Here is a 26,591-nt window from a genome sequence, read left to right on the forward strand (position 1 = left end):
CACAAATAACAACAATGTAACATAGACACATTGTTCATACATTTTCAAATCTAGTTTTTAACATTGTCTTGAAATTATGTCGACTACTTATACATTTTAACCGTGAAGGTAGCAAATTCCAATTGGTGGCTCCCCAGAATTTAAAAGAACATTTGCCAATATTTGTTTTGAACCTTGGAATACACAGGTCGGCAATGTGGTGTTATGGGTATGCATGTCCCTATTCCACTGAAAATAATTTGTGAGATAATTGGGGGCTCTATTGTTATACATGTTGTGAACTATATTAAGCTGAAGTTGAATGGACCTGGCTTCCAGAGGGAGCCAGCCCAACAACTGGGAGTATTGTTTGCCCACATGTGCTCTGAAGGCTAGTCCTAGAGTTAATCAGATGAGTTTATTCTGGGAAACCTGTAACTTTTCTTTTAAAACTTTGGTCAGACCTCCGTACCAAGAACAGATGGCATAGATAGCAAGGGGCGACAGTGGCTCGGGAGGTAGAGCAGTCGACGGTCTGGCAATCTGGAAGTTCCAGGTTCGATTCCCGCTCCTCCCGGGCAGCATGTCGATGTGTCCTTGAGCAAGACACTTAACCCATAATTGCTCCCGATGAGCAGGTTGGCACCTTGCATGGTGGCCTCCGCCGTCGGTGTGTGAATGTGTGAGTGAATGTGTGAGTGAATTGGTCAAATGTGAGTAACAAATTGTAAAGCGCTTTGGATACAATAAAATAAAAAAGCAGCCATTTACCATAGTCAAAACAACAAGAAACTAGTGAATTTGCCAGTATGCAGAGACTTTCTGGGTCTAATAAATGTATTTTTGCCATTCACCTTGCTCATACCTGCTCACGCTGCTGTCTAGGTGACAACCTAGATAGCTTATAGACTTTTTTGCAGCAAAAAGCCGGCCCTCGAGATTTATGCTGGGTGAGACCAGCTTCCGCAGCCTGGGTTGGGAACCAAAGATGATTAATTCTGTTTTGATCATTTATGAGCCAATTATTTGATGGTAGAGAATTCCTTACTGAGAGTAGCCTGCAGCTTGTCCACATTATCAGAGGAAAGGATAGCAGAGTCATCTGCATACAGAAACAGGTTCACATTGCAGGCGGCTTGCTGATCATTCATATAAATTAAAAACAATAACGGGCCCAGGACACTCCCTTGAGGGACTCTGCAAGTCACTGGTAAGGCAGATGAGGCATTTTAGGCTAACGTGGCTGATACCAAGAGCTGACAGTTTATTCAAAAGTAGGCTGTGGTTGACAGTGTCAAAAGCCTTTTGAAGGTCAATTAAAATCATACCACAGAGTTTGCCAGCATCCATTTCAGCTCTGATAAAATCCGTTAAAAAAAGTAAACAAGAATCGGTGGAATGTGATTTCTTAAAACCTGATTTTATATATAAAATTTATATAATCATTTTGAGTCGGTAATGTACTCATAGAGCTGCTCGTGAATTACCTTTTCAAGAACTTTGGAGGTGACACTGAGAATTGAGATGGACCTATAATTACTAGGGTCAGACCTATTCCCTTTTTTTTAAAAGGGGGATGACTTTGGCATGTTTCATGTCGCTTGGGACAATGCCCTGCGCCAAGGACAGGTTGACCACATGTGTAATAGGAGGCGCTATCAACGCAGCTACATCTTTTAAAAACCTGGCTGGGATATTGTCTAGACCAGTTGCCTTGGAGCACTTGAGACCTTTTGAAAGAGTGATAATGTAAACTACAGAGACTGACTTGAAAGAGAAGCTGTTAGGGATAACACACAAGTGTGCATAAAACTCATGGGTAACACTTTATAATAACACTCAGTTATAAGACCTTTATAAGGTATTTGTAGATAATGAACTAATCATGAACAAATCATTTATATACATTCGTAAATTATTATTAAATCATTTATAACTATTTGTATAACATTTACAAATTAGTTCTACATTATTTAACTCATTATCAACATTGTTTGTACTTGATTTGTTCATCATTAAATAATGTTGTTTAATGTGTAGTAACACATTTGTAGATGCTTTGAAAAATGTATTTGTTCATGTTCAACAAATGATTTGTTAAAATATCTATAAATCATTTGCAGATGCTATTGTGTGCCCTAATCTGAAGTGAAGCCTATTCATCATTAACAAATGTCTAATAGTTAATTATTTGTTTACTTTTTCATCACCTGTTACAAATGTTGTAGACATCTTTCGGATACACCCTTCTTTGTGACATCAAACAGTGACAGAATTAGGAGGACTATAGATAAATACAATTTTATTAACATATAAAATACATGTGCATGACATACTGTATAGTGTAACGGGGTGGGCACTAGGACCCAGGAGTACCCTGGCCAGGCTCTAGACGGAAGTCTCACGCGAGTGAGACTTGACTTCATGTTTGTTGCCGTCTGTTTGAATGGAAGCACGATATATTAGCAGAGTTATTCTTGCTACCCCACGCTTTTATTAAGGTATGAGCAGGCTAAACACCTTTTTTGTTGGTAAATCTATTCCATCATTTCCGACCTACAACTCTTGTTGTGTAGATGTACTTGATGTGGTGGGCACTAATGTTACATTCAAATTATGTGTTTGTTCCTAATGTGTGTTCAGTATATTGCGGTATGTGATGATGACACAAGGGTAATAATTATTTGTCAGGCGCCTATACAGCCTGAAAATACAAATAATTATTACCCTTGTGTCATCATCACATTACCAACAAAAAAGGTGTTTAGCCTGCTCATACCTTAATAAAAGCGTGGGGCAGCACGAATAACTCTGCTAATATATCGTGCTTCCATTCAAACAGACGGCCACAAACATGAAGTCAAGTCTCACTCGCGTGAGACTTCCGTTTACACCCTGGCCAGGGTACTCCTGGGTCCTAGTGTCCACCCACGTTACACTATATGTCATGCACATGTATTTTATATGTTAATAAAATTGCATTTATCTATAGTCCTAATTCTGTCACTGTTTGATGTCACAAAGAAGGGTGTATCCGAAAGCTGTCTACAACATTTGTAACAGGTGATGAAAAACAAATAATTAACTATTAGACATTTGTTAATGATGAATAGGCTTCACTTCAGATTAGGGCACACAATAGCATCTGCAAATGATTTATAGATGTTTTATGAATGTCTTAACAAATCATTTGTTGAACATGAACAAATAAATGGAGGTACAGTATAGTCATTTTTTCATATCCATTTTTCAAAGCATCGACAAATGTGTTACTACACATTAAACAACATTATTTAATGATGAACAAATCAAGTACAAACAATGTTGATAATGAGTTATAAATAATGTAGAACTAATTTGTAAATGTTATACAAATATAGTTATAAATGATTTAATAATAATTTACGAATGTATATAAATGATTTGTTCATCATTAGTTCATTATCTACAAATACCTTATAAAGGTCTTATAACTGAGTGTTATTATAAAGTGTTACTAACTCATGGAGGTGGGCCTGCTCAAAGGTAATTTTCATGGCTCCTTTTACCACTCGCCAGCATTCTGAACCATACATTAGGACAGATTTGACTAGGGATGTCCCGATCGCCTTTTTTTGCTCCCGATCCGATTCCGATCATGTGATTTTAAATATCTACAGATTCCGATCGTTCCCGATCCGATCTTTCACATTAGTAATCAATTTTGACGCATTTTTGTCAGAAACTGGCGGAGCAAGACAAGTCCCTCTGTTGGCTATAGTCCCTGGAGGGGCGCGAGCGCTGCGGCTCGTTACATTCACCCTGAGAAATGTGCTTCATGAGAAATATTAAAAGTTTCAATATATGTTTGCACATTAGTATACATTCAGTGTTCGACTTACGGTCTGAAACGCCGACGATAATCCTTAAGTCACAGCAAATAAATGACGTTATCCAGGTGAAAAGTTAGTCTGAAAAGTCCGCCTCCAGGCTCCAGCCTGCTGCTTCATGAGTTGTTCCTCCACACGGAATGTCGTCCTTGCAAACATTGCAATTGCTGTTGGACTGGCTTGACTTTCTATTTTAAAATGCTTAGTTCCAACTTCCAAACCTCTAGCTGCTCAAGTGAGTGGATAACAGTGTTTCGGGAGCGACGTGTTGTACTGTTGTTGTTATGTGAGCGTGTAGCCGGTCTAAATTAAAGGGAATGTGTTTGTTGCAACGGTGTAAATTAAAGGGAATGTGTTTCTTGTGGACAATTATTCTGCTCTGTGTGACAATAAATACATTAATGATATATTATATGTAATTTAAAACCAAAACTAAGGCCTCCGTATGAGTTTAAGACGTGAACATGGTCATGTTTGTTGAATAAAAAAATATATATATATTTTTTTACTGCAGATTTTTATTTAATTTTTTTTTCCGATCCCGATCCTCTGAAAAGCACGTGATCGGCGCCGATCACGTGATCGGATCGGGACATCCCTAGATTTGCCATTGCTGTTAGAGTCTAATCTTAGTCCTAAAACTGTATTGCCTAGACTTCCAGATCGGCTGTATTGCAAATGTCCCACAAGCTTTGGTAAGCTTTGCTTAGATGTCCTTGTTTTGCCCCGTTGTCTTTGCTTCCCAGGTATGTAAAGTCATCCACATAGTTTAGTGGCTCACCATTGGCACCAGTTTATGCACATGACTTGTGTCTTTCAGGTATTGCTGTTAAAACCTGTCTGCTTTGCGTAATTGTTCAACCTATCAATTTTCTCCTGTACAAGTTCAAGTTCAAGGTCTTTAATAGTTGTCATACAGAAGTACAGAATACTTTCATACAAAATGCTTCTTACTGTTACGCTCCAGAGACTGTGCTAGACAAGATAGTATCAAATAACATAATAACATAATATAGCATGAATTTAGAAGAAGAAAATGAGGTCACAGTGTTCGGTATAGACATATGTACAATGTTCTGAGTTACCATATAATATACAATACACAATACTATGCAGTGTACTAATGTACAGTACTATCTAGTGCAAAGCAGAAATGGGATGAGGTACAATTTTAGGTACAATTTACAGTAAGGTGTACGAGTTGTAGTGCAATCCTTCATCCATAAATATAAAGTGTGGGGAGTGGGTGCTACAGTGTGTTTGTTTAAAGTGGGTGTGTGCTATAAAGTGTGTGGAGTGGGTGCTACAGTGTGTTTGTTTAAAGTGAGTGTGTGCGTGTGGATGTGTGTGCTATGTGCGTTTGGTGGTTGTTGTTGTGTAGTGTTCATTCATTGTTCGTTTAGCAGCCTGATGGCCTGGGGATAGAAGCTACTTCTGAGTCTTTCTGTGCTCGCCTTGAGACTCCGGTATCGCTTGCCTGACCGCAGCAGTTCAAAGAGGCAGTTGTTCGGGTGACTGGAGTCTTTAATGATTCTCTTAGCCTTGCCCTTGCAACGCTTGTAGTAAATGTTCTGGAGGGTGGGGAGCCCCCCTCCAATTGTGCGTTCGGCTGAACGTGTCACTCTTTGTAGTCTGCTTCGGTCTTTTGCAGTGCTATTCCCAAACCAGGAGGTGATGTTGCCGGTCAAGATGCTCTCTATTGTACATGAGTAGAAGTTCTTAAGGATCTTCTGGCTGACTTGGAACTTCCTTAGGCGCCTGAGGAAGTAGAGGCGTTGTCGTGCCTTCTTCACCACACTGTTAATGTGTGTGGTCCATGTCAAGTCCTCGGATATGTAGGCTCCGAGGTACTTGAAGCTGTTGACTCTCTCAACCGGTGCCCCGTCGATGCTGAGGGGGCTGTAGTCCTTGACCCCCGACCTCCTGAAGTCCACAATCATCTCCTTTGTTTTGCTGACGTTCAGGGAGAGGCTGTTTTCCTGGCACCATCCCGCCAGGACCTTGACCTCTTCCAGGTAGGCCCTCTCGTCGTTGGCAGAGATCAGGCCCACCACCACTGTGTCGTCAGCAAATTTGACGATTGTACTGTAGATATTCTCTCTTTGAGGAGAGAGACTTCAAGGTCACCAGCAAAGTCAAGACAGGATAGGGGAGATGACACAGCCCTGTTGTACACCAGATCCCACTGGAAACCATTAACACTTTGGCGACCACACTCTTGCGGCGATTTATGCCTCAGAGGACAGAGGTTTGTTTACAAACTGATGTACTTTCTAAGAGCTATATATATAATTTATAGTATTGCTATCTGTCCATTCTCATTGTCACTTGAGTGCATAAACCGTGCCTTCATAATGGCTAAACGTTGGCACCGTTATATCAAACGCCATTTCTGCTGTATATATACGAATGAAATAAAACAAACTGCGTAGCATCCGGACTATTACAGAGCATCTATGGATGAAATGGGGGCGGCGGGGAACGCCGATTAGTATTATTTATTAGCAATATAGTGTGCGTTCAATCAGCCATGTTCACTGATCGATCACGTTAGGTTTTAAAACAATGTCCAATCCAGCTGTAATTTGGGGGAATAGTATCCTACCGTCAGGCCATGTGATCGCCGGCAGCATTTCTTCATTAGTCATCGGATTCTGGTAGATCGATATGTCCATTGGCTAATCATAAATCCCATTATTCCAGGCTGAAATATGCGTTCGGTAACGTGATCAAAGATGGAGGGTCTTCGTTTGGAATCGAGGCTCATATGATCCGCCCACAGACTGTAAACGTTTTTTTTTTTTAAATCCCCTCAATGATACTGCAGTGGAGCGATGGCGCCCCTAAGCGGATCTGGCCGGTATTGCATGTTTCAAAAATCAAATATGTGGGTAGGTCATGGATCTCGATCGTGGACATTAATAGCGTTATAAATATGGAATAAAACAATAACAACTTGCCACGGCTATATACGTGGCTCTGGTCCACAACGCATGGAATCGAAGCACGTATATATACGTGGACGGTCCTTAAAGTGTTAAGAGATGATCATGATCACACTGCATTTGATGGTTAGACTTTTCAGGGATTCCATATAACCTCAAGATCTCCCTGTGCAGACTGCCTGTCTAAGGTGAATGTACAATGGAACATTCCACTACAATGGGCACTGTTCCATGATGTTCCTCAGTGCAAGGATTAATGCATCCTCTACCTGTCCTGATTCCTGATTGCTCTTCCCTCAACGTGGTGTCAATTTCTGATTCGATCCGTTGGAGAAGAGCTCTTCAGAAAGCCTTGCTAGGGATGGAAAGGAGTGTAATCAGGGATGTGATTTCTCCGTTTTTAACCGGATTTCCGTTTTTTCGGACCTAAAACCATGTTAAAATAAATGTCATATATTTAAAAAAAAAAAAAAAAAAATGTATTATAATTTCTTTTATATTGAGCTTTATGTAAGTTTTGATTATTTGTCCACCTGGTCCAAGCGAAACGCGAAAGCAACATTTATCAGACCTGCTATTCTTGCATAACAGATTTTCATTGGCTATCGATAATGTTAGCAGTTTTGTTGAGTGGCGCGAGATGCTGTAAAGACGCCAACACACTAGGAAACACACTAACACTGGATTGCTTTTGTAAAACTGACCAACCAGGGAATGTTACTTGCAAGCAGTGCAGCAGTCTGCCACTCAACACTACTCAAGGGAGAGCAAGCATTGTCCAGTTAATGTGAAGCTCTGTAGAAACATCAAACTCTCAAGCATGAGGTACAGAAGCCAACCTAGACATAACCAAGAAGCTGAGATGGAGAAATGTCACCACCTTCATTCTCAAAATCGACCTGAGAGCAAAAGAAAATAGTCCATTAGTCCAACTGCAGCCCTTCGCAATAGGCAAGACTTCCAGAGGAGGCGGTTACAGGTGTTGCACAATCTGGTTGCAAAGAAGAAAAGATAAGGTCCTAACATTATTGTTTGACCCAGGATGACTTGTGAGGGGTCAAGATGACCCCCTTTACATTTTCTAGGGGGACACTGAGATATTTTATTCATTTTCTTTTTCCCTTTCCTCTCCCACCTTCCTCTTCCCTGTAAACAGTTCAATCTATAGAAATAAAATGTGTTCATTCATTCAAATGGAGTGTTTATTAAAAAAAATATATAGTTTCGAAATGTTTCAGGTTTTTTTCTCTTTATTTATTATTATTATTTTTTTGGATTTTTTCCCCCTCCTTTTTCCTCAGTTTTTCTCCCATCCCAATGTTAGTCGTTATGCCAATTCCCAATTCCCAATTCCCAATCTTCCTGGTCGCTGCGCACCTACCCCCCATAGTCGGTCTGGGAGAGTGGAGGCTATCACGTGTGTCGGAGGAAGCAGGTAGCCAATCAACCGCTTCTTTTCACCTGGCAGCGCAGACTCTCACTGAGAGGGTGTAACGTGTGGAAGGATCACACTAGTCTTTGGGGACTTAGATCCTTTCCTCGCTGAGCAGGCGCCCCGACCGAACTGTAGGAGTCGCTGTTTACAACGACCAGGACCCACCCACCAGCTTTCCCACCCCTAACACTGCCAATTGTGTTAGTATGAACGACCAGCCAAGCTGGTAGCAATGCCGAGAGCTGGTCTCGAACCCAGCGTCTCCTGCATTGGTGGCGAGGGCCTTGCCCACTACACCACCTAGCCGCCCTTCAGGTTTTTTTCTTAACACTTTCAGTGCCAGCAGGGGGCGCACGATTTAGTGCTTGAGTGCCACCACCCACTTCAATGATAGCGCTCTCATATTTGCGAACGCATAAACTACATCTTAAATTATGGCTATGTGTCTAATCTGGCCGTCGCTTATCAATGACTTGTTTGCAGTCAACATTGTCGAAACGGATTGTTTTTTAATCCGTTAATTTCTGTTTGATACCATTTTGAAACGCTAGTTTTTTTTGAAAGTTTCAGGAAAATATTAAGATTCTGTGATAAACGCCCTTTAATGGAATATTCTGGAATACACAAAAATTTTTGTAATTTTTCGGCCTATTTATGAATAGTTTTCAAAATAAACGCTAGATTATCGATAGTGTACTTATGCACGCTATAGAAGCGGGCTGAAATATCTATTCTCATTTCCTGATCAGCGATCACAGCCACACACACACACACATGCATAGGGCAAACGCTGATATATAGGTGAAAATAGCTCTGATTATCCCAAGACTGGTAAAATAGATTCCTTACCTCAGATCAGATGTTATCCAAAAAGATTATTCCAATTCCTGATCGCCATTCCAAATATCGATCGCATTTATTGATTCAGTGTTGGGTACTGTAAATACATAATCCACACGTTTTCCGGGCCGGCAATCACAATGGATTCTTCAGTTGGCTTGACGGAAAAGTTAAATGAGGAAACTGCCCCCCCCCCCTTCATCAGTCTAAAGTAATGGGGTGCAGTTACACAGGGAGAGACGATAGGGGGCGGTATCTTCCCAATTGAGCTCAGAGAGACTCTGAAGCACTAACCTGAGGCTCAATTGATGAAATATGAATTCAAATCGCCAATAAAAAAAAATACGACAAACAAACGCTATATAGCGTTGGTGGCATTCATAGGTCGGCATGAACTAACGACAAAACGCGTGGCTGGCACTCAAAGTGTTAAGGCGCAATCACATCCCTGTGTAATACCACACAAGTTATCACAGTTCTGTAGGTTGCCTTTCTTGGGAACTTTTCAATTAGACAATTCGTTCCTAATCAACTAGTACAGTAAAGGATTACAAAATAACACTGCATGAAAGACATAAAACAATACATTCAATCAATTACCTACTTCCCCTTACTTAATAATATTAAGTATATAATAATAATATGACCATGTCATCACCTTACCTTTCCTTACACTCCTTTAACACTTTGAATGCCCATCATGAGATATCTCGGGTTATCAGCCCGCGGGTTGAATGCCCATCATGAGAATTCTCGTTTTAAATTTTTTTATTAGCGATCTGAATTCATATTTCATCAACAGAGTCTACCGTTGGTAACCCTGCCCCGCTAGGTGCTCAGATGTGAAAAAAGCGCCCCCTATGTCTCCCAGATGGTAATGCACCATTTTGGATTGGACTCAATGAAAATGGATGAGAAAAAAAAATCCGGAATTCACATTTTACTTCTCACGCATGTAACCGGAGCCGATCAGATTCATTCTGGACCCTCAGCACAGCGTGTAATATGTGTTTTACAGTATACACGTTGGATCAATAAAAGGATCGATTTTTGGAATGGCGATCAGGAATTGGAATAATCCATTTGGATACCATCTGATCTCAGGTAAGGAATCTATTTTACCAGTCTTAGGATAATCACACCCCTTTTTCACGGAGATATAAGCTTTTCCCCTATAATGTGATATGGCTGTTTGACTGTAAGAGCGATCAGGAACTGGGGCGGCTACGTGGCGTAGTGGGCAAGGCGCTCGCCACGAATGCGGAGACGCTGGGCTCGCCTGTTCGAGCCCAGCGCTCCACATTGCTTTCAGTTTAGCTGGTCGTTCATACTAATACACATTGGCCGTATTAGGGGGTGGGAAACTGATGGGTGGGGATCGGGCGTTGTGGACAGCGACTCCTACAGGTCGGTTGGTGCGCCTGCGCAGTAGAATCAGGAAGTGTCGGGGGCAGCGTGAGCCTCCCACGCGTTACTCCTCGCCACTGAGAGATCGAGCTGCGCTTACCTCAAGTACCGGAGGGGACTTGTGCTATGTATGACTTAGTCCACATTGCAGCCGGCTTGTGGGAGGCAAGAAACAGCGTTCGTGACAGGGGAGGGTTGAATTGGATGATACGAAATTGGGATGGGAGAAAATATAGAAAATGGGAGAAAAAGTGGATAAAAAAAAAAGAGCGATCAGGAACTGAGAGAATCGATTTTCAGCGAGTGGCACCAGCGTGCACACATACACATATACTATCGATAATCTAGCGTTTATTTGAAAACGTTTCATAAATAGGCCGAAAAATTACAACGTTCTAGAATATTACAGTACAGGGCGATTATCATGGAATCTTTTTTTTTGTGAAAACGAGGGCTTTTCAAAATGCTATAAAACGGAAATGAACCGATAAAAAAACAATCCGCTTCGACAATGTTGACTGGAAATGAGTCATTGATAATGCGACGGGCAGATTAGACACATAGCCATCATTTAAAACATAGATTAGGCGATATTAATGCTAGGGATGCACCGAATGGGAAATTCTTGGCCGAAACCGATACCGAAAATAGGAAACAGTTGGCCGAATGCCGAAAGGCCGAAAATGATTCATAGAATAGATTTTTTTTTACCAATGTTGTTCAGCTACCTGATTATGGAAAAATATATGATTATGGCAAAACTTAACTTAAATAATAAATAATCATTATTATGGGTCCATAAAACATTTATTCAGCACTTCTGAATGCATACAGTACATTAATTCCAAGTCAAGTGGCGGACATCTGTGCTCTACTGAGCGCACCTTTCTAGTCCGCAGATGAATGTGCTCTCTTGACTTTGGCGCATTAGACGCGCAACGTGTATTCTCGAGAATGATAATAATAATAATGCTCTTCAGATTATATTATCAACGACAGACAGCGTCAATGTGAGAAACACAATCCCCCCCCTCTTAAGTTAACCGCGATGGGCATATAGTAAATAAGGATATAAAGCATGTTAAAGACGCATTTATTGGACGCGTTGCGCGCTGAGTTTACATAGAAACAGCGCGACACATAGAAACAGCGCACATGTAATGACTGAAGCCACGTTTTGATGACATCATCACAACAACACGCGTTAGGTTACAGGTTGTTTCTGTTTCTGTGATATATTTTTGGTGAAAAAACTCTTTCGGCCGAAAGCCGAAAGGCCACTTTTTGTCATTTTCGGCCGAAAACTTTCGGTGGATCCCTAATTAATGCTAACATTGCAGTGGATGGTGGGCATTCAAGCACTAAATGTGCGCCCCCTGCTGGGCACTGAAAGTGTTAAAGGGGAACTATCTTATAAATGGCCTTTTCCAGTGTTTAGCGTTGTTTTCTAGCAATGTGGGGAGACAAGATCCTCCCCCACTAAACCAAGCCATTCTGAATTTAGTGGATCTGTGACGTGTTGAGGCGCTGATCTGCCACCGCCCGCCCACAATCAACTGTGATACGTTTATATGAGCAGCGAGTGCAAATAATGCGGAAGTGGTTTCGACAGCAGAGACCTTCAGCTGTTCACACACACACACACCGTGAATCACACACACAGAGAACTAGATAAAACGGGTGGGAGGTAATGGGACTGGGGGGAGCTCTCGCTCTCTCTCTCTCTCGCTCTCTCTCGTATCAGCACTCGCTGTATCACCGTCAACCTGTTGCAAAATATCATAGCGCACGCGAGCGCCTGTATTCCGATCCGTGCAATAATATTCACGGGTATATATTGTCATTTGAAACAACCAAGGAATTGTCCCGTGGGATTATGCCCCCCCAAGGCAAAATTAATTAGTCCCTCTCTATCTCTCTCTCTCTCTCTCCCCCAAAGAAAGGTATCTGCCAGTGCAGGTGGGTGACAGTCTGTCACTCAAAGCGCATTGCGAGTATGGGTGGAGCCCAGCCAAAAACAGCTTGGAATCTTGAAGGGCAGAAAGTGGTGCTCTACAGTACTTGATTAGAAATACAAAGACTCACAGGAATTGTGTAAAATTGCCCAAATAGTGAAATAAATAGCAAAATAGTTCCCCTTTAACTTATCTTACACTACCTTACCTTATCATACAGTACCTTACACACTACCTTAACTTATCTTACCTTACACCACCTTAAGTTATCTTACCTTACACCACCTTAGACTGTTATCTTACCTTACCTTACATCACTCTAACTTGTCTTATCTTACCTTGCATTACCTTACCTTATCTTACCTTATGTCACCTTACTTTACCTTTTCTTATCTTACATCACCTTACCTTATCTTACCGTACATTGCAATACATTAATATTACCTTACATTACCTTACCTTATCTTAACTTATCTTAGCTTATTTTACCTTATGTTGCCTTACCTTAATCGTACCTTACATCACCCTACCTTACCTTATGTTACATTACCCTCCCAGTATGGGCATTTTGGGGTAGAACACATCCTAACCTTCTACAAAAACCTATGGGGGACGACTTCAAACTCGAAATGGTAACAACAGATGAGGTGAAAAAACTGAGCACCCTCCAACCTAATAAGGCCACTGGCCATGACAATATCCCCTCCAAATTCCTCAGAGACTCAGCAGCCACCATCACCCCAGTCATCACCCACATAATAAACCTCTCCATAAAACAGGGATATGTCCCCAAAGACTTAAAAATTGCGAGAGTGACCCCCCTGCACAAAAAAGGCAGCAAATTAGACCCAGGTAACTACCGCCCTGTTTCTATTCTTACCTCCATCTCGAAAGTGATGGAAAATTTGTTCTACGAACAGGTCGAAAAGTACCTTGCAGAAAAAAAGCTAATCTACGAATTCCAATCTGGCTTCAGAACATCCCATTCCATCCCATTCCACTGACACATGCCTTCTCTATTTGAACGACCACATCAAACAAGAGGTGGACGTGGGCCAATACTGCGGCATGGTCATGCTGGACCTCCAAAAGACTTTTGACACTGTCAATCACTCCATTCTGATTGACAAGCTAAAAGCAATTGGTTTTGATAGTTCATCAGTGAGCTGAATGCAATCCTCCCTGGGGGGGAGAGAACAGATGGTGGCGGTGAACGGTACACTGCCCCCCCCCTCCCGAGCTGTGGTGTGGTGTTCCACAAGGAAAAATACTAGGACCGTTACTGTTCCTAATTTATGCAAATTACATGTCATCAGCTTGTGACTGCAACTGTTCCTGTTCGCGGACGACTCAGCCCTGCTAGTCTCTGACAGGGACAAGTTGCAGGTTGAAAAAGCCCTCAGCTCCGAACTCAGCGGAATCTGCACCTGGCTCGCTGATAAGATAAGATAAGATATTCCTTTATTGATCCCCTTGGGGAAATTCAGGCATCATAGCAGCATGGGGGAAGGGGGGGGGGTACAGGTAGTAACAACAACACAAGCAGCGTAAACAAATAGGTCAATATAATTTACTATCTAACTAGCTGAAAAATATATTCACAGTATTCACAGTGTCACATAGGGTGCAGTATGCCTAAGGTAGTGTAAATTGTCTTCCTTGGGTTCCTATTAGTCCCAGGTCAATGTCTGGCAGCAGTCGCTGCCCTCTGTTGTAGAGCATGGAGGGCGCTAGTCGCTGCCCACTGTTGTGGAGCCTGATGGCCGCTGGTATGAAGGACTGTCCGAGGCGGTTTGTTGAGTGTCGGGGTGGTATGAGTCTGTGGCTGAACGAGCTTCTCATCTTGACTAGCTCGTCGTAGATGGGGTGGTAGGGGTTCTCCATGATGGCAGCCAGCTTCCTTCTCATCCCCCTCTCTGCCATCACCTATCCCCCTCTCTGGCATCAAACTATCATTACACCTGGGTAAAACAAAGTCCATTCTCTTTGGATCAAATAACAAACTCAGCAACTCAGTACTGCTACATCTATACATTTATGACATACCAGATTTTCAAATACAGTACTGTTTGTGATACTAAAAAAATCCAGAAGAAGAGTGTATATACATTTGACATAGAAACTGTGCATTGGGGGAGGTTGGGGAGGTCGGGTGGGGCTGTACATTGGAGGTGGGGGGGGGGGGGGGGACACTGTACATTGGAATACTGACATACATTTGACATAGAGACTGTACATTGGAGGAGGTTGGGTAGGTGGGGTGGGGTTGGGTGGGGCTGTACATTGGAATACTGACAAAGCCATGCTTGGTCTTTATTGTACAACTGGGTTAGGACATTTGTAGGGGCCAGTTTTGAATTGCAGTCTCCCGTAGGTGTTCTTTGAGAGTGTTTTTGAAGGTGGGCAGTGATTCACATTCCTTTACAGCTTTGGGTAGGGCGTTCCACATTGTTGTGGCATAATTGCGAAACGTGTTTAGTCCCTTGTTTGAGCCGAATCTGGGTTTTACATGATTTGTGGAGCTCCCTCTGGTGTTGTGATCGTGGTATTCACTGACCTTTGGGAAGTATTTTGACATGTACATGGGTACCTTGGTCGTGTAGTGTATCTTGTAGACCAGGCCCATTGCAAGTTGCTGTACTCTGTCGTCTACTCTAAGCCATCCTAGGTTGGCAAAGTGTGCTGCTATACGCCCGCAGCTGGGGTGAAGGGATGGACAGAATGCCACTCAGTTGTCGAAAGCCTTTTTAATTTTTCTCCAACAGGTTACAAACCTTGAAACAAAACACACATTCAGTCAATAACCACCACAACACTACTATCATTCTGAAAACAAATCGCTTACTCTCACATCCACTCACCAGTTGCCTCTCGTTCCCTTCTCTGGCTGTCAAATTCCCCGCATCTTCTTGTTTACAACTTTCACTGACACCACGTGACGTATATCGACCAATTACAGCCCACTCCTCGCTAAGGCCCCGGATCACACGTGAATTAAAAATACATCTCCATTCACAAAAACGCACAGCATAAAGCGCCTCCATACATCCGAAGTGAAAACATAATAATAATAATAATAATAATAATAATAATAATAATAATAATAATAATAATAATAATAATAATTATAATTATAATTATAATTATAATAATTATAAATAATTATAATTATAATAATTATAATTATAATTATAATAATTATAATTATTAATATAATATAATATAATATAATATATAATAATAATATAATAATAATAATTGTTAGACTAGAAGTCTTTATTTGTCATGCAGTTTAACACAAACACGCGAGATGGGCGACCCACAGGAACACACATGCACTGAGTCGCCGATGAAATGTCTCTCTGCACTTTTCCCATCCCATTGTCCTTCCCCCCATGGGCAGCCGGGAGCAGATAGGGCGTCAACGTCAGCTGCGCCCCGGGGACCAATCCAAGTGCTCCTGTCCGTCTTCGTCAAGGACGCCACAGCGTTAGCGATCTGTTGTGCATGTTTTTCCATTGGGTTTCTCTTATCGGGGGGGAAACCCTTGCGAGCACGGGGAGAACATGAAAACTCCACACAGAAAGGCCCGGGAGATACCCCACCTGAGTACCTGGCATCATGGAAACCTGGGCCCTCATTCATCAACCTGACTTACGCACAGATTTGTGCTTAACCTGTGCGTACGATCATTTCTAAGCAAAGAGTGGGATTCATCAATTTCAACTTGAACTTGACTCCGTGCTTACGTGTACGCACAGGTCAGAGCACACTTAGCTGACGCCCAGTGGTAGAATATCGTTACTACGCATAAGCGCTCCTCAGTTCTGCATTAGTTCCAAGGCGGAAATAAAGACACTGGCGTGTGTTCTGTATGACCCCCGTAATCCATTATAGTTCATTGTGAAATAGCAACAGTAGTGTAATTATGGTCAAAACCCTATAAATAGCATTTGGAATAATAGATCTTTCTCTCAGAATGAATGCAGCATGGTTTATATAGCGTTATCGGAATATACGGGGTGTAGGCTACTGACTGACTGCGCTCCGCGTATCTCAACTCGTTATTATTTTGCGCACAGACCGCAGAAACACGGGAACGTTTTGATTATATTTAAAAGGCTTTACGTTAAACGAAACAAGTGGAATTTCGAAGCTGTAAGCAGAATACAAGTCATATGAACACCCACGATATAGTGTTCTTCCCCCTTTTTACTGTATAAGAAAGAATAGAAAACGCATTGCAATGACACCAGATAGTGGACAGACTATGTATATGATGGGATTCAAGTTCGCGTTTTTGTTGATGAATGAATGAATGAATGAATGAATGAATGAATGACTTTATTTGACAATATAAAAAATAAACATGTGACAGAAGAGCACAGTCGGGATATACTGCCAAGGATGTAACACAAAAAAGCTCAGAGCTTATTTCCATTGTGGTCCTTGTAGGGGGGTGGGGGAATGTGATGCTTAACACATGCATCATACAAAACGTGACATCACAACACATCACATATACCATTTAACATTTATATACATACAGACTCATACAACATGCAAGGGTGCCTTAAGCTAAGTGTCTAGGTATAGTCCCTTTTGAGCCATGTCTTCAGGCTGGACTTGAATCTAACGGCACTGTCTATGGTTTTCAGTTCACTGGGCAGACTATTCCAATAGACAGCTGCTGAATATAAAAATGACTCCTTCCCCATACAGCTCCTGAATCTGACTGGCACAAAGTCAGTTGAGCTGCGCCTTGTTTGGTAAGCATGGGTGTCTCTGATACGGTTGAAGTAATTGTTAAAGTACACTGGCACTACCCCATGCACTATTCTGTGAACTAGGCACATCCCTATCTGGTTTACTCTGTCTTCCACCTTAAGCCATCTCATGACCTCAAAGTGAGATGGGTCAAGGTGGGTTCGAGCAGGTAGCCTTAGTATTACCCTGATTAGCTTGTTTTGTGATGTCTGTAGTTTTATTTTCGGACTTTTGGGGGCACTGTTGTACCAGGAGCCACACGCATAGTCATAGTGACACTGTATGAGAGCTCCAGCAAGAATCTTCATCGCTGACTGATCTAAAAAATTTGAGATTCTGGCTAGGTATCTAGTCCTGTTATTTATCTTTGTAAGTGCTTGGTGAGCCATGCTTTCCCCTGATAAGCTGTTTTCCAGGACGCAACCGAGATATTTCACAGATGTTTTGTCTGTGAGAACAGTATCTCCTATTCTAATGTTAAAACCTGGCGATTTTCTGAGCCTGACCTTTGACCCGAATAAAATTGACTCAGTCTTCCCCACGTGGAGGGACAGCTTGTTGTGGCCTAGCCAGTCGCTAACCTTCTCTAGTTCTGCACTCAATGTCTGCTCAACCACTTTTTTGTCTTTGTGAGACACTAGTAGGGCGGAGTCATCTGCGTATAAAAAAAGGTCACATGAGCAAGCTGCTTTCAGGTCATTTATATACAGTAGAAAGAGGAGCGGACCCAAAACACTCCCTTGTGGGACCCCGCACTCTACTGTCCGAGGACTGGAGAGTACTCCGTTTATATCTACCACCTGTTGTCTCCCTGTTAGGTAGGAACCAATCAATGATCATAGGCATGCTGTCAGAGTATGATATCTTAATCAAACATTCTAGAACATTTGTCGTCACAGATCATGTCCTAATAGAACATAGGCTATGGCATGGTCCATCGTGATATTGTGTGGACTGTTATTACTGTACCGGTACCACCCATTGTGACAACAGCCTTGTGAGTCCCGCACACAAACATGATGGAATTCAAGTTCATGTATTGAAAGGCAGGCTACATCATACATGCAGTGAGATTCATTGTTCTTGTATATGCTCTCGTATTATTGTTTATATAGGCTACCCAATACTGACATCAAAATAGATTGTAGTATGCCTCTAGAAATCATATGCAGCAGGTAGAAAATTGACGGAAAATCCATCGCGATTTGGAATAAAATTGAGGAGAACTTTAATCACTGGGTATTAATCAAACAACACGGGAAAAGGCAGTCATATTCCAGCACGGTCTTTATTAGTGTTTGCGCTGCCCAGGCAGCAATGGTTAATACTATAGATATCATATCCGACATCACCGTTCTCATAACACGCTTCCCTCGGCTTAGTCCATTTTTCCACATTTCATGGGGGTATTCCATTACCGTATATGGTTAATCGGGGCGGTTCTGGTATGCAAATACTTAAAACAGTGCACAAGCTCAAACGTAGGATCAAAGTCATATTCATCATGACAGGTGTGCGTAGAACCTGCGTACGCACGTGTGGTGAATCCCGATTTTCCTGTGCGTGCACTGATTCTACATTCTGTGCTTACGTGTGAAAATAGAACATATTCTACGTCCACGTTGATGAATGAGGGCCCTGGTCCCCAAGCGGGAATCAAACCCTGGACCTTCTTGCTGTGAGGCGACAGTGTTAACCACTACACCACCGTGCCGCTAATCATAGCTCAACTACCACTAATCAACATTCACATAAATGCACAGCATAAAAAACAACACTTACATTAACTTATTTACAACACACAGAACTAAAGTGCACCTAAACTCCACCACCCCATAGAAAGCTACACCATCACGGTATATTAACTTATCTTAAAATGTCTATATAAATGCTTCTGAAGGGGTAAATTACTAGGACATATTTCACATAGTACAGAGGTATTTTAAGAACATGTATTGTGCAAAACTGCAAAACCTTTTCTCAAGTGTCTGCAGGCAGGTAACGTAACGCCTATCTGTCTTTAAAGCCCTTTCTATCGACAGTTTGAAAAGGAACCATGTCATTACACAAGTAAACAGTGACAGCGTTTGTTATGTCGGTCCATCGCTGGCTTTTTTTGTCGTTTAACTTAACTTAAAACTAGTGCTGTCTAATTAATTACAGGATTTGTAATTAATTAATCTAATTAGTTACAGGATTTGTAATTAATTAATATAATTAATCGTATTTTAATCGCATAACCATTTTAGGCCTGGTATTTTATATTCTATAATCATATTTCAAATTGCATGTGTCCGGATGGCAGAATTCAGTACTGTATCTACAAAACATTCTGTTTAATCATCTTCCCTGTATTCATTTGCTTAGATTTTCCAGGTATGGTCAATTTTAGCATGGTGTTATTCACAGTCACAAAAAAAAAGAAAAAAAAAGAATTTAATTGATATTCTCATTTGGTTCATTACAATTTACTCAATTAACATTTCTGACACTGGGAATACATTCCCTGAGATCCATAGATTCAGATACCAAGAACATGCAAATGGACCATTTAAAAAAAAAGTCTGTAAATGTTTATTCTACATTTTAATGGAATGAATGAGATTAAAAAATAAAAAATTATATATATATTTTTTTGTAAATAATTTTGAGTTAATTTTCATAACGTGATAATTTGCTGTGTAATTAATTAATCTAATTAACGCGATAAACTGACAGCCCTACTTAAAACGTAAATAATCAAAAATAATAAAATTATTCTGTTACAGCTGCTGAGCTATACTATAGCTAATGATGGCAATCAATATCTTCCTTTTTAATGAAATAGGTTTAAGAATCGAATCAGGATTGTTAGCAGAGACAGAGAGAGAGGGATGGAGGAGACAGAGTGAGAGAGAGAGTGAGAGAGAGAGGGAGGGAGGGGGCTGCTGCTAGAGTGGAGCTGACGTTGGCTTGCTGAATCTACATCAACAGGCTGCTAGGAGCTAGCTAACGTTAGTTTTCTGAAGGCTACATCAACAGTTAACATTACATAATGTTTTAGCGCGACGTGGGCATTCCAGAATAGTGAGGATTAGACGATTGGACCCGTCGCAGAGTTTACATTACACATAGAAACTGCGCGACTCGCGAGAGAAGTTGTCACACAGCTGTGTGCAACGCAGGGCTAGTTCGCTTCTAGAATTGAAGGTCCGCTCTGTTCCGTGTCTATTATGAAATGACAATTGCGCGTTGACACTCAAATGTACAGTAAATGACCAAGTATGGTTGTCAATATTCCAATGTACAGTTTTGCTTGTACAGTTGTACAGTGTTCCCCACCCACCCCTCCTACCCAACCCCACCCAACCACCTCCAATGTACAGCCCCCCTCCACCCACCCAACCCCACCCCACCTACCCAAACTCCTCCAATGTACAGTTTTTACGCCAAATGTATATACTCTCTTTTCTGGACTCTTTTTGTATCACAAACAGTACTGTATTTGCAAATCTGGTACGTCATAAATGTATAGATGTAGCAGTAGTGTCTATGTCATGTAAGTCATATATGTCCTGATGAATTGAAAATGGGGGACCCTGATGTAAACAAGACAAAAGTCTTTCTCTGGTCTGCATCCCCTTAACAATTGTGTGTATTGAGCTGTACTGTATTGTACCCATTCTGCAATCTGTTAATAAAGTTTTCAATCAATCAACACGCTCACTACGCAAAGCATCTGTGCTCCTAAATAATTTTTCTAGTTCGCACATATCTATTTTGCGAGTGAAATAGTCACACTGTAGAGCCCTGCCTCAGCAAGCTAACGTTAGCTCCACTTAGCAGCCCCCTCCCTCCACACTGTGGTTACGTCATTGCTACTTCAGAGTTGCTCTACCGGTCACAAGGTATAGTCAAAATCCATACCGTAGCGCAAATTCATACCGTTTATACCGTCCACGGTCCACCCCTACCCTACCTCATGGTACCAAAGCACATCAAAGGCCCTAAAAACAAGACTACAAACATCACAAAACAAACTGGTCAGACTACTGCTTGACCTTACTCCTAAAACCCACCTTACCCCTGCCCATTTTGACAACCTAGGATGGCTTAGAGTAGACGACAGAGTACAGCAACTCACAATGGGCCTGGTCTACAAGATACACTACACCACTAAGATACCCATGTACATGTCGAAATACTTCCCAAAGGTCAGTAAATTCCACGACCACAACACCAGAGGGAGTTCCACAAATCATGTTCAACCCAGATCCGGCTCAAACTAGGGACTAAACACGTTTGCAATATGCCACAATAATGTGGAACGCCCTACCCACATTCGTGAAGGAATGTGAATCCCTACCCTCCTTCAAAACCACTCTCAAAGAGCACCTACGGGTGGCTGCAATTAGAAACTTGTCTCTGTAAATGTCCAAACCCCCCCAATGTACAGTTTCTTCCCCTTCAGATGTATATATTTTGTATGATCTCTTTTTACTACACAGTTCTGTATATCTGTATGTCTTGTATTTCATAAATGTCCTGATGAATTGAAAATGGGGGACCCCGATGTAAACAAGACGGAAGTCTTTTTCTGGTCTGCATCCTCTTAACAGTTGTTTTGAGCCGTACTGTATTATACCCATTCCGCAATCTATTAATAAAGTTTTCAACCAATCAATCAATCAATTCACTAAAGGCTCCAAGACAGGATGGTAGTTATTTAAATCATCTCTAACACCACATTTATGTAACGGGATCACATGGGCAGATTTCCAGACACTAGGACATCTTCCTGTATGCTTAAAAATATGCTTATCTTACCCTACACTACCTTATCCCATCTTACATCACCTTACCTTATCTTACCTTACGTCATCTTACCTTAGGTCACCTTACCTTTTATAAATAAAATGGTAAATAATGCATTTTACATAGCGCTTTTATCCAAAGCGTATTACAATTTGTTCCTCACATGTTGCCCATTCACGCACACATTCACACGCCGACGGCAGAGGCAACCATGCAAGGTGCCAACATGTTCATCGGGAGCAGTTAGGGGATAAGTGTCTTGCGCAAGGACACTTTGACGTGCTGCCCGGGAGGAGCGGGAATCAAACCGGGAACATTACCAGACGACTGCTCTACCTCTCAAGCCACCGTCGCCCCCTTATCTTACAGTACCTTACCTTATCTTACCATACCTGTTTGTCTCTGTCCAAGCAGGGCGTAACATACTGTGGGGAGAGTTCTGCCAGCAGCCTGACCATGGCCAACGTGCCCTGGCACCAGGAGGTGGTGGGCTTCGTGCAGCAGCTAGCCCACATGCTGCCTCAGTATGAGATCGCCTGCGAGCACGAGCACTCCAACTGTCTTCTCCTCGCACACACCAAGGTAAACCACTGTGATGTGTGTACCGTATGCAGGCCAGGGTGATGGGATCAGTTTGCTTTCTGTTTCAAGAAGTGATTTTCCTTCTAAATGTTTATATTGACAAACAGAGATGAGATGATTGTTCTATATCATTTAATAATGAGGAATTACTGTGATGTTAACAATTTGTAGCTTCGGTGTGCATTTTGAATTGTTTGAATCGAGTCCAGCTATGGTGTGAAGTGACCTTTTAAAATCATCAATCATTTTGCGCAATTAATTTCCTCATGCACGCTAGCATGTGTTTTTATTTTATTTTGTATTATCTGGCAACCCAAAGAATAATAGCATGCTGGTCCACCACAAATAGATCTCCCAAACTGATAGAGAAATTAAGGGATCAATCAAATTAATCAACCAAGTGCCCTGGTGCTGATTACTGTGAACCATTAAGCACTGAAAAACAATTAAGCCTTAAGCCAAGAAGAACCATATAACCCAGTTGTTTTTCATCCCTTTTATCCCATTTTCTCCCCAATTTAATAATCATGCTAATTTCCTGTGTGTATTACAGTCCTGGTCATTGCACCTCTGTCCGGTTTCCGCCGAGATATTTATGAACTCATATTCCGCTAATAACAATTAACACTTTGAGCGCCAGCTATTATCCTCATCCTGTAGTCAATGGGCCATGCTAAAAGATAGGCATTTTCACTGTGCGTCACGATGTTTGCAGAGCTATATCTATATTCTATATTATAGCTATGGAGACAATACTATGGCTCATTTGACAGTCACTATCTCTCATCCAACATGTAAAAAAGAGTAAATTTGTTCATGTATACGTTTGCGTGTTATCCCATGGTGAATATTGTATAGTTTCAGAGTGATCCGGGCTAATTCCTGAAAGCTGAGTTATGGAGCGCTATGTGAATTTTGCTAAAGTCATTTGCGTTGCTCCCCTGGACACGTTACTATTTCAAAATCAAAGGTATATAATAGGTATTATGTTTCATCATGAATGCATCAAAGAAATAAGGTTTCAAAGGGTAGGCGATACTGCCACCTAGCAGGATTCGGCCAGAATTACATTCTCTTTTTTATGACTTATACTTTATTGCATATTTTTTCTTTTTGCACACAGTACTTCAGGACAATACAATGAATGACATATTTTGCATCAGCATGGGTCAGTCCTGAAGGACAACATAGACACCTGGACCCCTAACGTCTAGGTTACACTGATATCCCCCATATGGGGGGGGGAGACAGAAAAAAAATTAAAATAAAAAATAAAGACATTAGAATAAGTAAACCTAAACAAACAAAGAATTCTACCATAACAAAAAATAAATAAAAAATAAAAAATAGAAAGATAAATTAGACTAAGCCGAGAATATAATGGGAAGTAGTACCAAAACAGAAAGAAAACACCAAACGAAAAAATAAATCTACATTAAAACATAGAGCCATTCTTGTCTACATAAACATGGTGCATTTGTCAGGTATTATATACTCATGTGCATCGTCGCTGTCTTAGACAAGTGTGCCCCTCCTCCTTTTATAGTGAGTGAAATTGCAAATATTTCCCCCATTTGCTAATATATTTGTCTCCTTTCTCTCCTAAACTAAAAGATATTTTCTCATAGGCAGCTACCATACCCAGTTCTCCACTCCACTCTCGGAATGACGGGCCTTCTGGTGCCTTCCAGCCTCTCATTATGATCTGTTTGCCTATCATAATACTAGTCTGTATCCAGTCAGCTAGGGGCTTTGCGATATGGCTAAGACTGCAGGGATCCCCCAGGATATATAAACCAGAACAGAAATCATACTCCGTCCCTGTGACCTCTGTGATGTAGTCATGTATGTTACTCCAGAATCTCTGATTTTCAGACATGACCGGAGTGCATGGACTAGGTCCCCCTCCCCTGTGTGACATTTCCAGCAATCTGGGTTCTCTTTCAGGCCCAGTCTATACATTTTAGAGGGGGTCCAATAAATGCGGTGGAAGATCTTGAATTGTATTAGCCTTGTTCTAATATCCCTGGACACCTGTTTGGGGATCCCCGAGATTATATCCCAGTCCTCTTGCTCAAATGTGACCCCTAGATCCTTTTCCCAGACTATTTTGAGAGCAGAGGATATCCTACTGCCCTCCCTGTCGATAAACATGGAATAGTAGACCGAGGCCTCATGTCCCAACCCAGAAATAGCCAAAATCTTTTTCAGCAGGTCTGTACCCTGGGGGAGGGTCTGTGGCGAGCCAACTGTGCCTATGAGAAGATGCCTCAATTGTAAATATCTCCAAAATTGATTGTTGGCCAGCTGATATTGTTGAATCAGTTTTTCAAAAGATTTTAATGCATCGTCTTCATAGAGGTCCCCCAGGGTGAGGATGCCTTTGTCTATCCATTCCTTCCACATAAAGGGGGATCTGCATATACACAATTTTGGGTTAGCCCATAAGCCTGCTGACAGGCTTAAATGTGGGTTGATATGAAAGATGCGAGACACCTTCTTCCATACGGCCTGTATGTGAGAGATAATAGGGTGAGTTCGGGCAGTTGGTGGTAATTTAGCTGTAATATACGACAGTGGGGGCAGCCGTGTATATACCGACTGCTCCATTATGTACCATGGAGGCGCTCTCTCAGGGGGCAGGGCCCACTGTGTCATATGTCTGAAACTGTAAGCATAATGATATAGTAATAATTTGGGGAGACCCAGGCCACCTCTGTCCACAGGCTGTTGTAGTTTACCAATACGCATCCTGGGTCTTTTACCGTTCCACAGGAATGTGTTGCATATTCTATCAAATTGTTTAAAATACTTGCTAGGTATTGCTATCGGCAGTGACTGGAGGAGGTAGTTTACTCTGGGAATGCAGTTCATCTTAAGAACATTAACCTTGCCTCATAGTGAGAAGAAAAGGGGAGCCCATCTCTCCACATCCGCTGAGATTTTGCCTAGTTGTTACAAAGGGTCAGATTAAACCGAATATATATATTTATTACTTGAGATATATTGTATAATATTTGTATATCGTCTGATAGCCCTTGTATATTCTTTGTATATATACACGGAATATCCCTTTACCTAGGTACAGGCCAGACCATAATATTCGTTCTCCTATTGGACAGCGACCCCTAGGCGCCAACGGCCATACCCCCAATGGCAAGTTCAAAGCTACCGCTAAGACATGTCTCAACATGTCCAGGTTCGCGCAGTAATACGAGACAGAACTGAGGTTGGCACTAGATTATTCACCTTACGTATAAATACGTTGCAGGTGGATACAGAAGCACTTAGCCTAAAGTAACAGTTGACCCAAAACGTTGAAGCCTTCACCACGATACAACGTGCCGTGAAGTGGGCCCCTTTTGCCCCTAAATAGAGCCTTGAGAACCGCGTGCGAATAGATAGCTAAAGTGTCAGAGTTTAACGCTGTATCGTCGAGTTCGACTTATTCTATTGTAAAGTAATAGTCTATTATTTATAGTGTATCGTGCGGCTACCGTTCTACAGTGACCAGCATTACCACCGGTTCGTTGTACCGAGCTAGTGCACTTATCCAGGCTGGGCGGCCTAAACTCGTGCCGCCATCCGAGGAGTCCTAGACGAGAACCGTTGGATATGTACACCGGAGAACCTACACCGGCGAATGCAGAGCCTTTTCCGGCTGGATTATATTGCTTTGGTACTGTGGCTGCTGGAGCAGAGAACCGTCTACCCCACTGCTGTGTGGGATCTACCCTGTGAGGAGCACCATCGAGCCCGCCTCTAGGACCCACAGAGGCTGGCTAGCTTTCATCCATGCTGTCTTGCATACCGGAGTATAGCTGTTGCTTTGTCTACGGACCAAAGGATTATTGCACTGTCTCCTGTATCTGGAGTCTCTTTATTCCTCGTTGATCCAGACTTTGCTCCCGACCATTCCTCTCCCCTGCTGGCTTACAACCGGAGGGAACCCCCTTAGTATCTCCAGCTGACTACGAGTGTGCCTTATGTAATTCTTATGCTACAGGTGGTGTCAGTT

The 26,591-nt window shown here is 41.9% G+C and overlaps 1 protein-coding gene across 2 annotated transcripts in view; it reads left to right on the forward strand.

Annotated features, from left to right (window-relative positions):
- Positions 1 to 26,591, forward strand: part of tyw1 (tRNA-yW synthesizing protein 1 homolog) — a 444,264-nt gene that overhangs the window by 348,733 nt on the left and 68,940 nt on the right. For both annotated transcript variants that reach the window (XM_084324651.1, XM_084324652.1), the window contains one exon: positions 22,406 to 22,573. In XM_084324651.1, the coding sequence (XP_084180777.1) occupies positions 22,406 to 22,573 (168 nt within the window). The remainder of the gene's footprint in view (positions 1 to 22,405; positions 22,574 to 26,591) is intronic.

This window comes from Notolepis coatsorum, assembly GCF_963971535.1.
Source record: "Notolepis coatsorum genome assembly, chromosome: 1".
Taxonomy (NCBI): Eukaryota; Metazoa; Chordata; class Actinopteri; order Aulopiformes; family Paralepididae; genus Notolepis; species Notolepis coatsorum.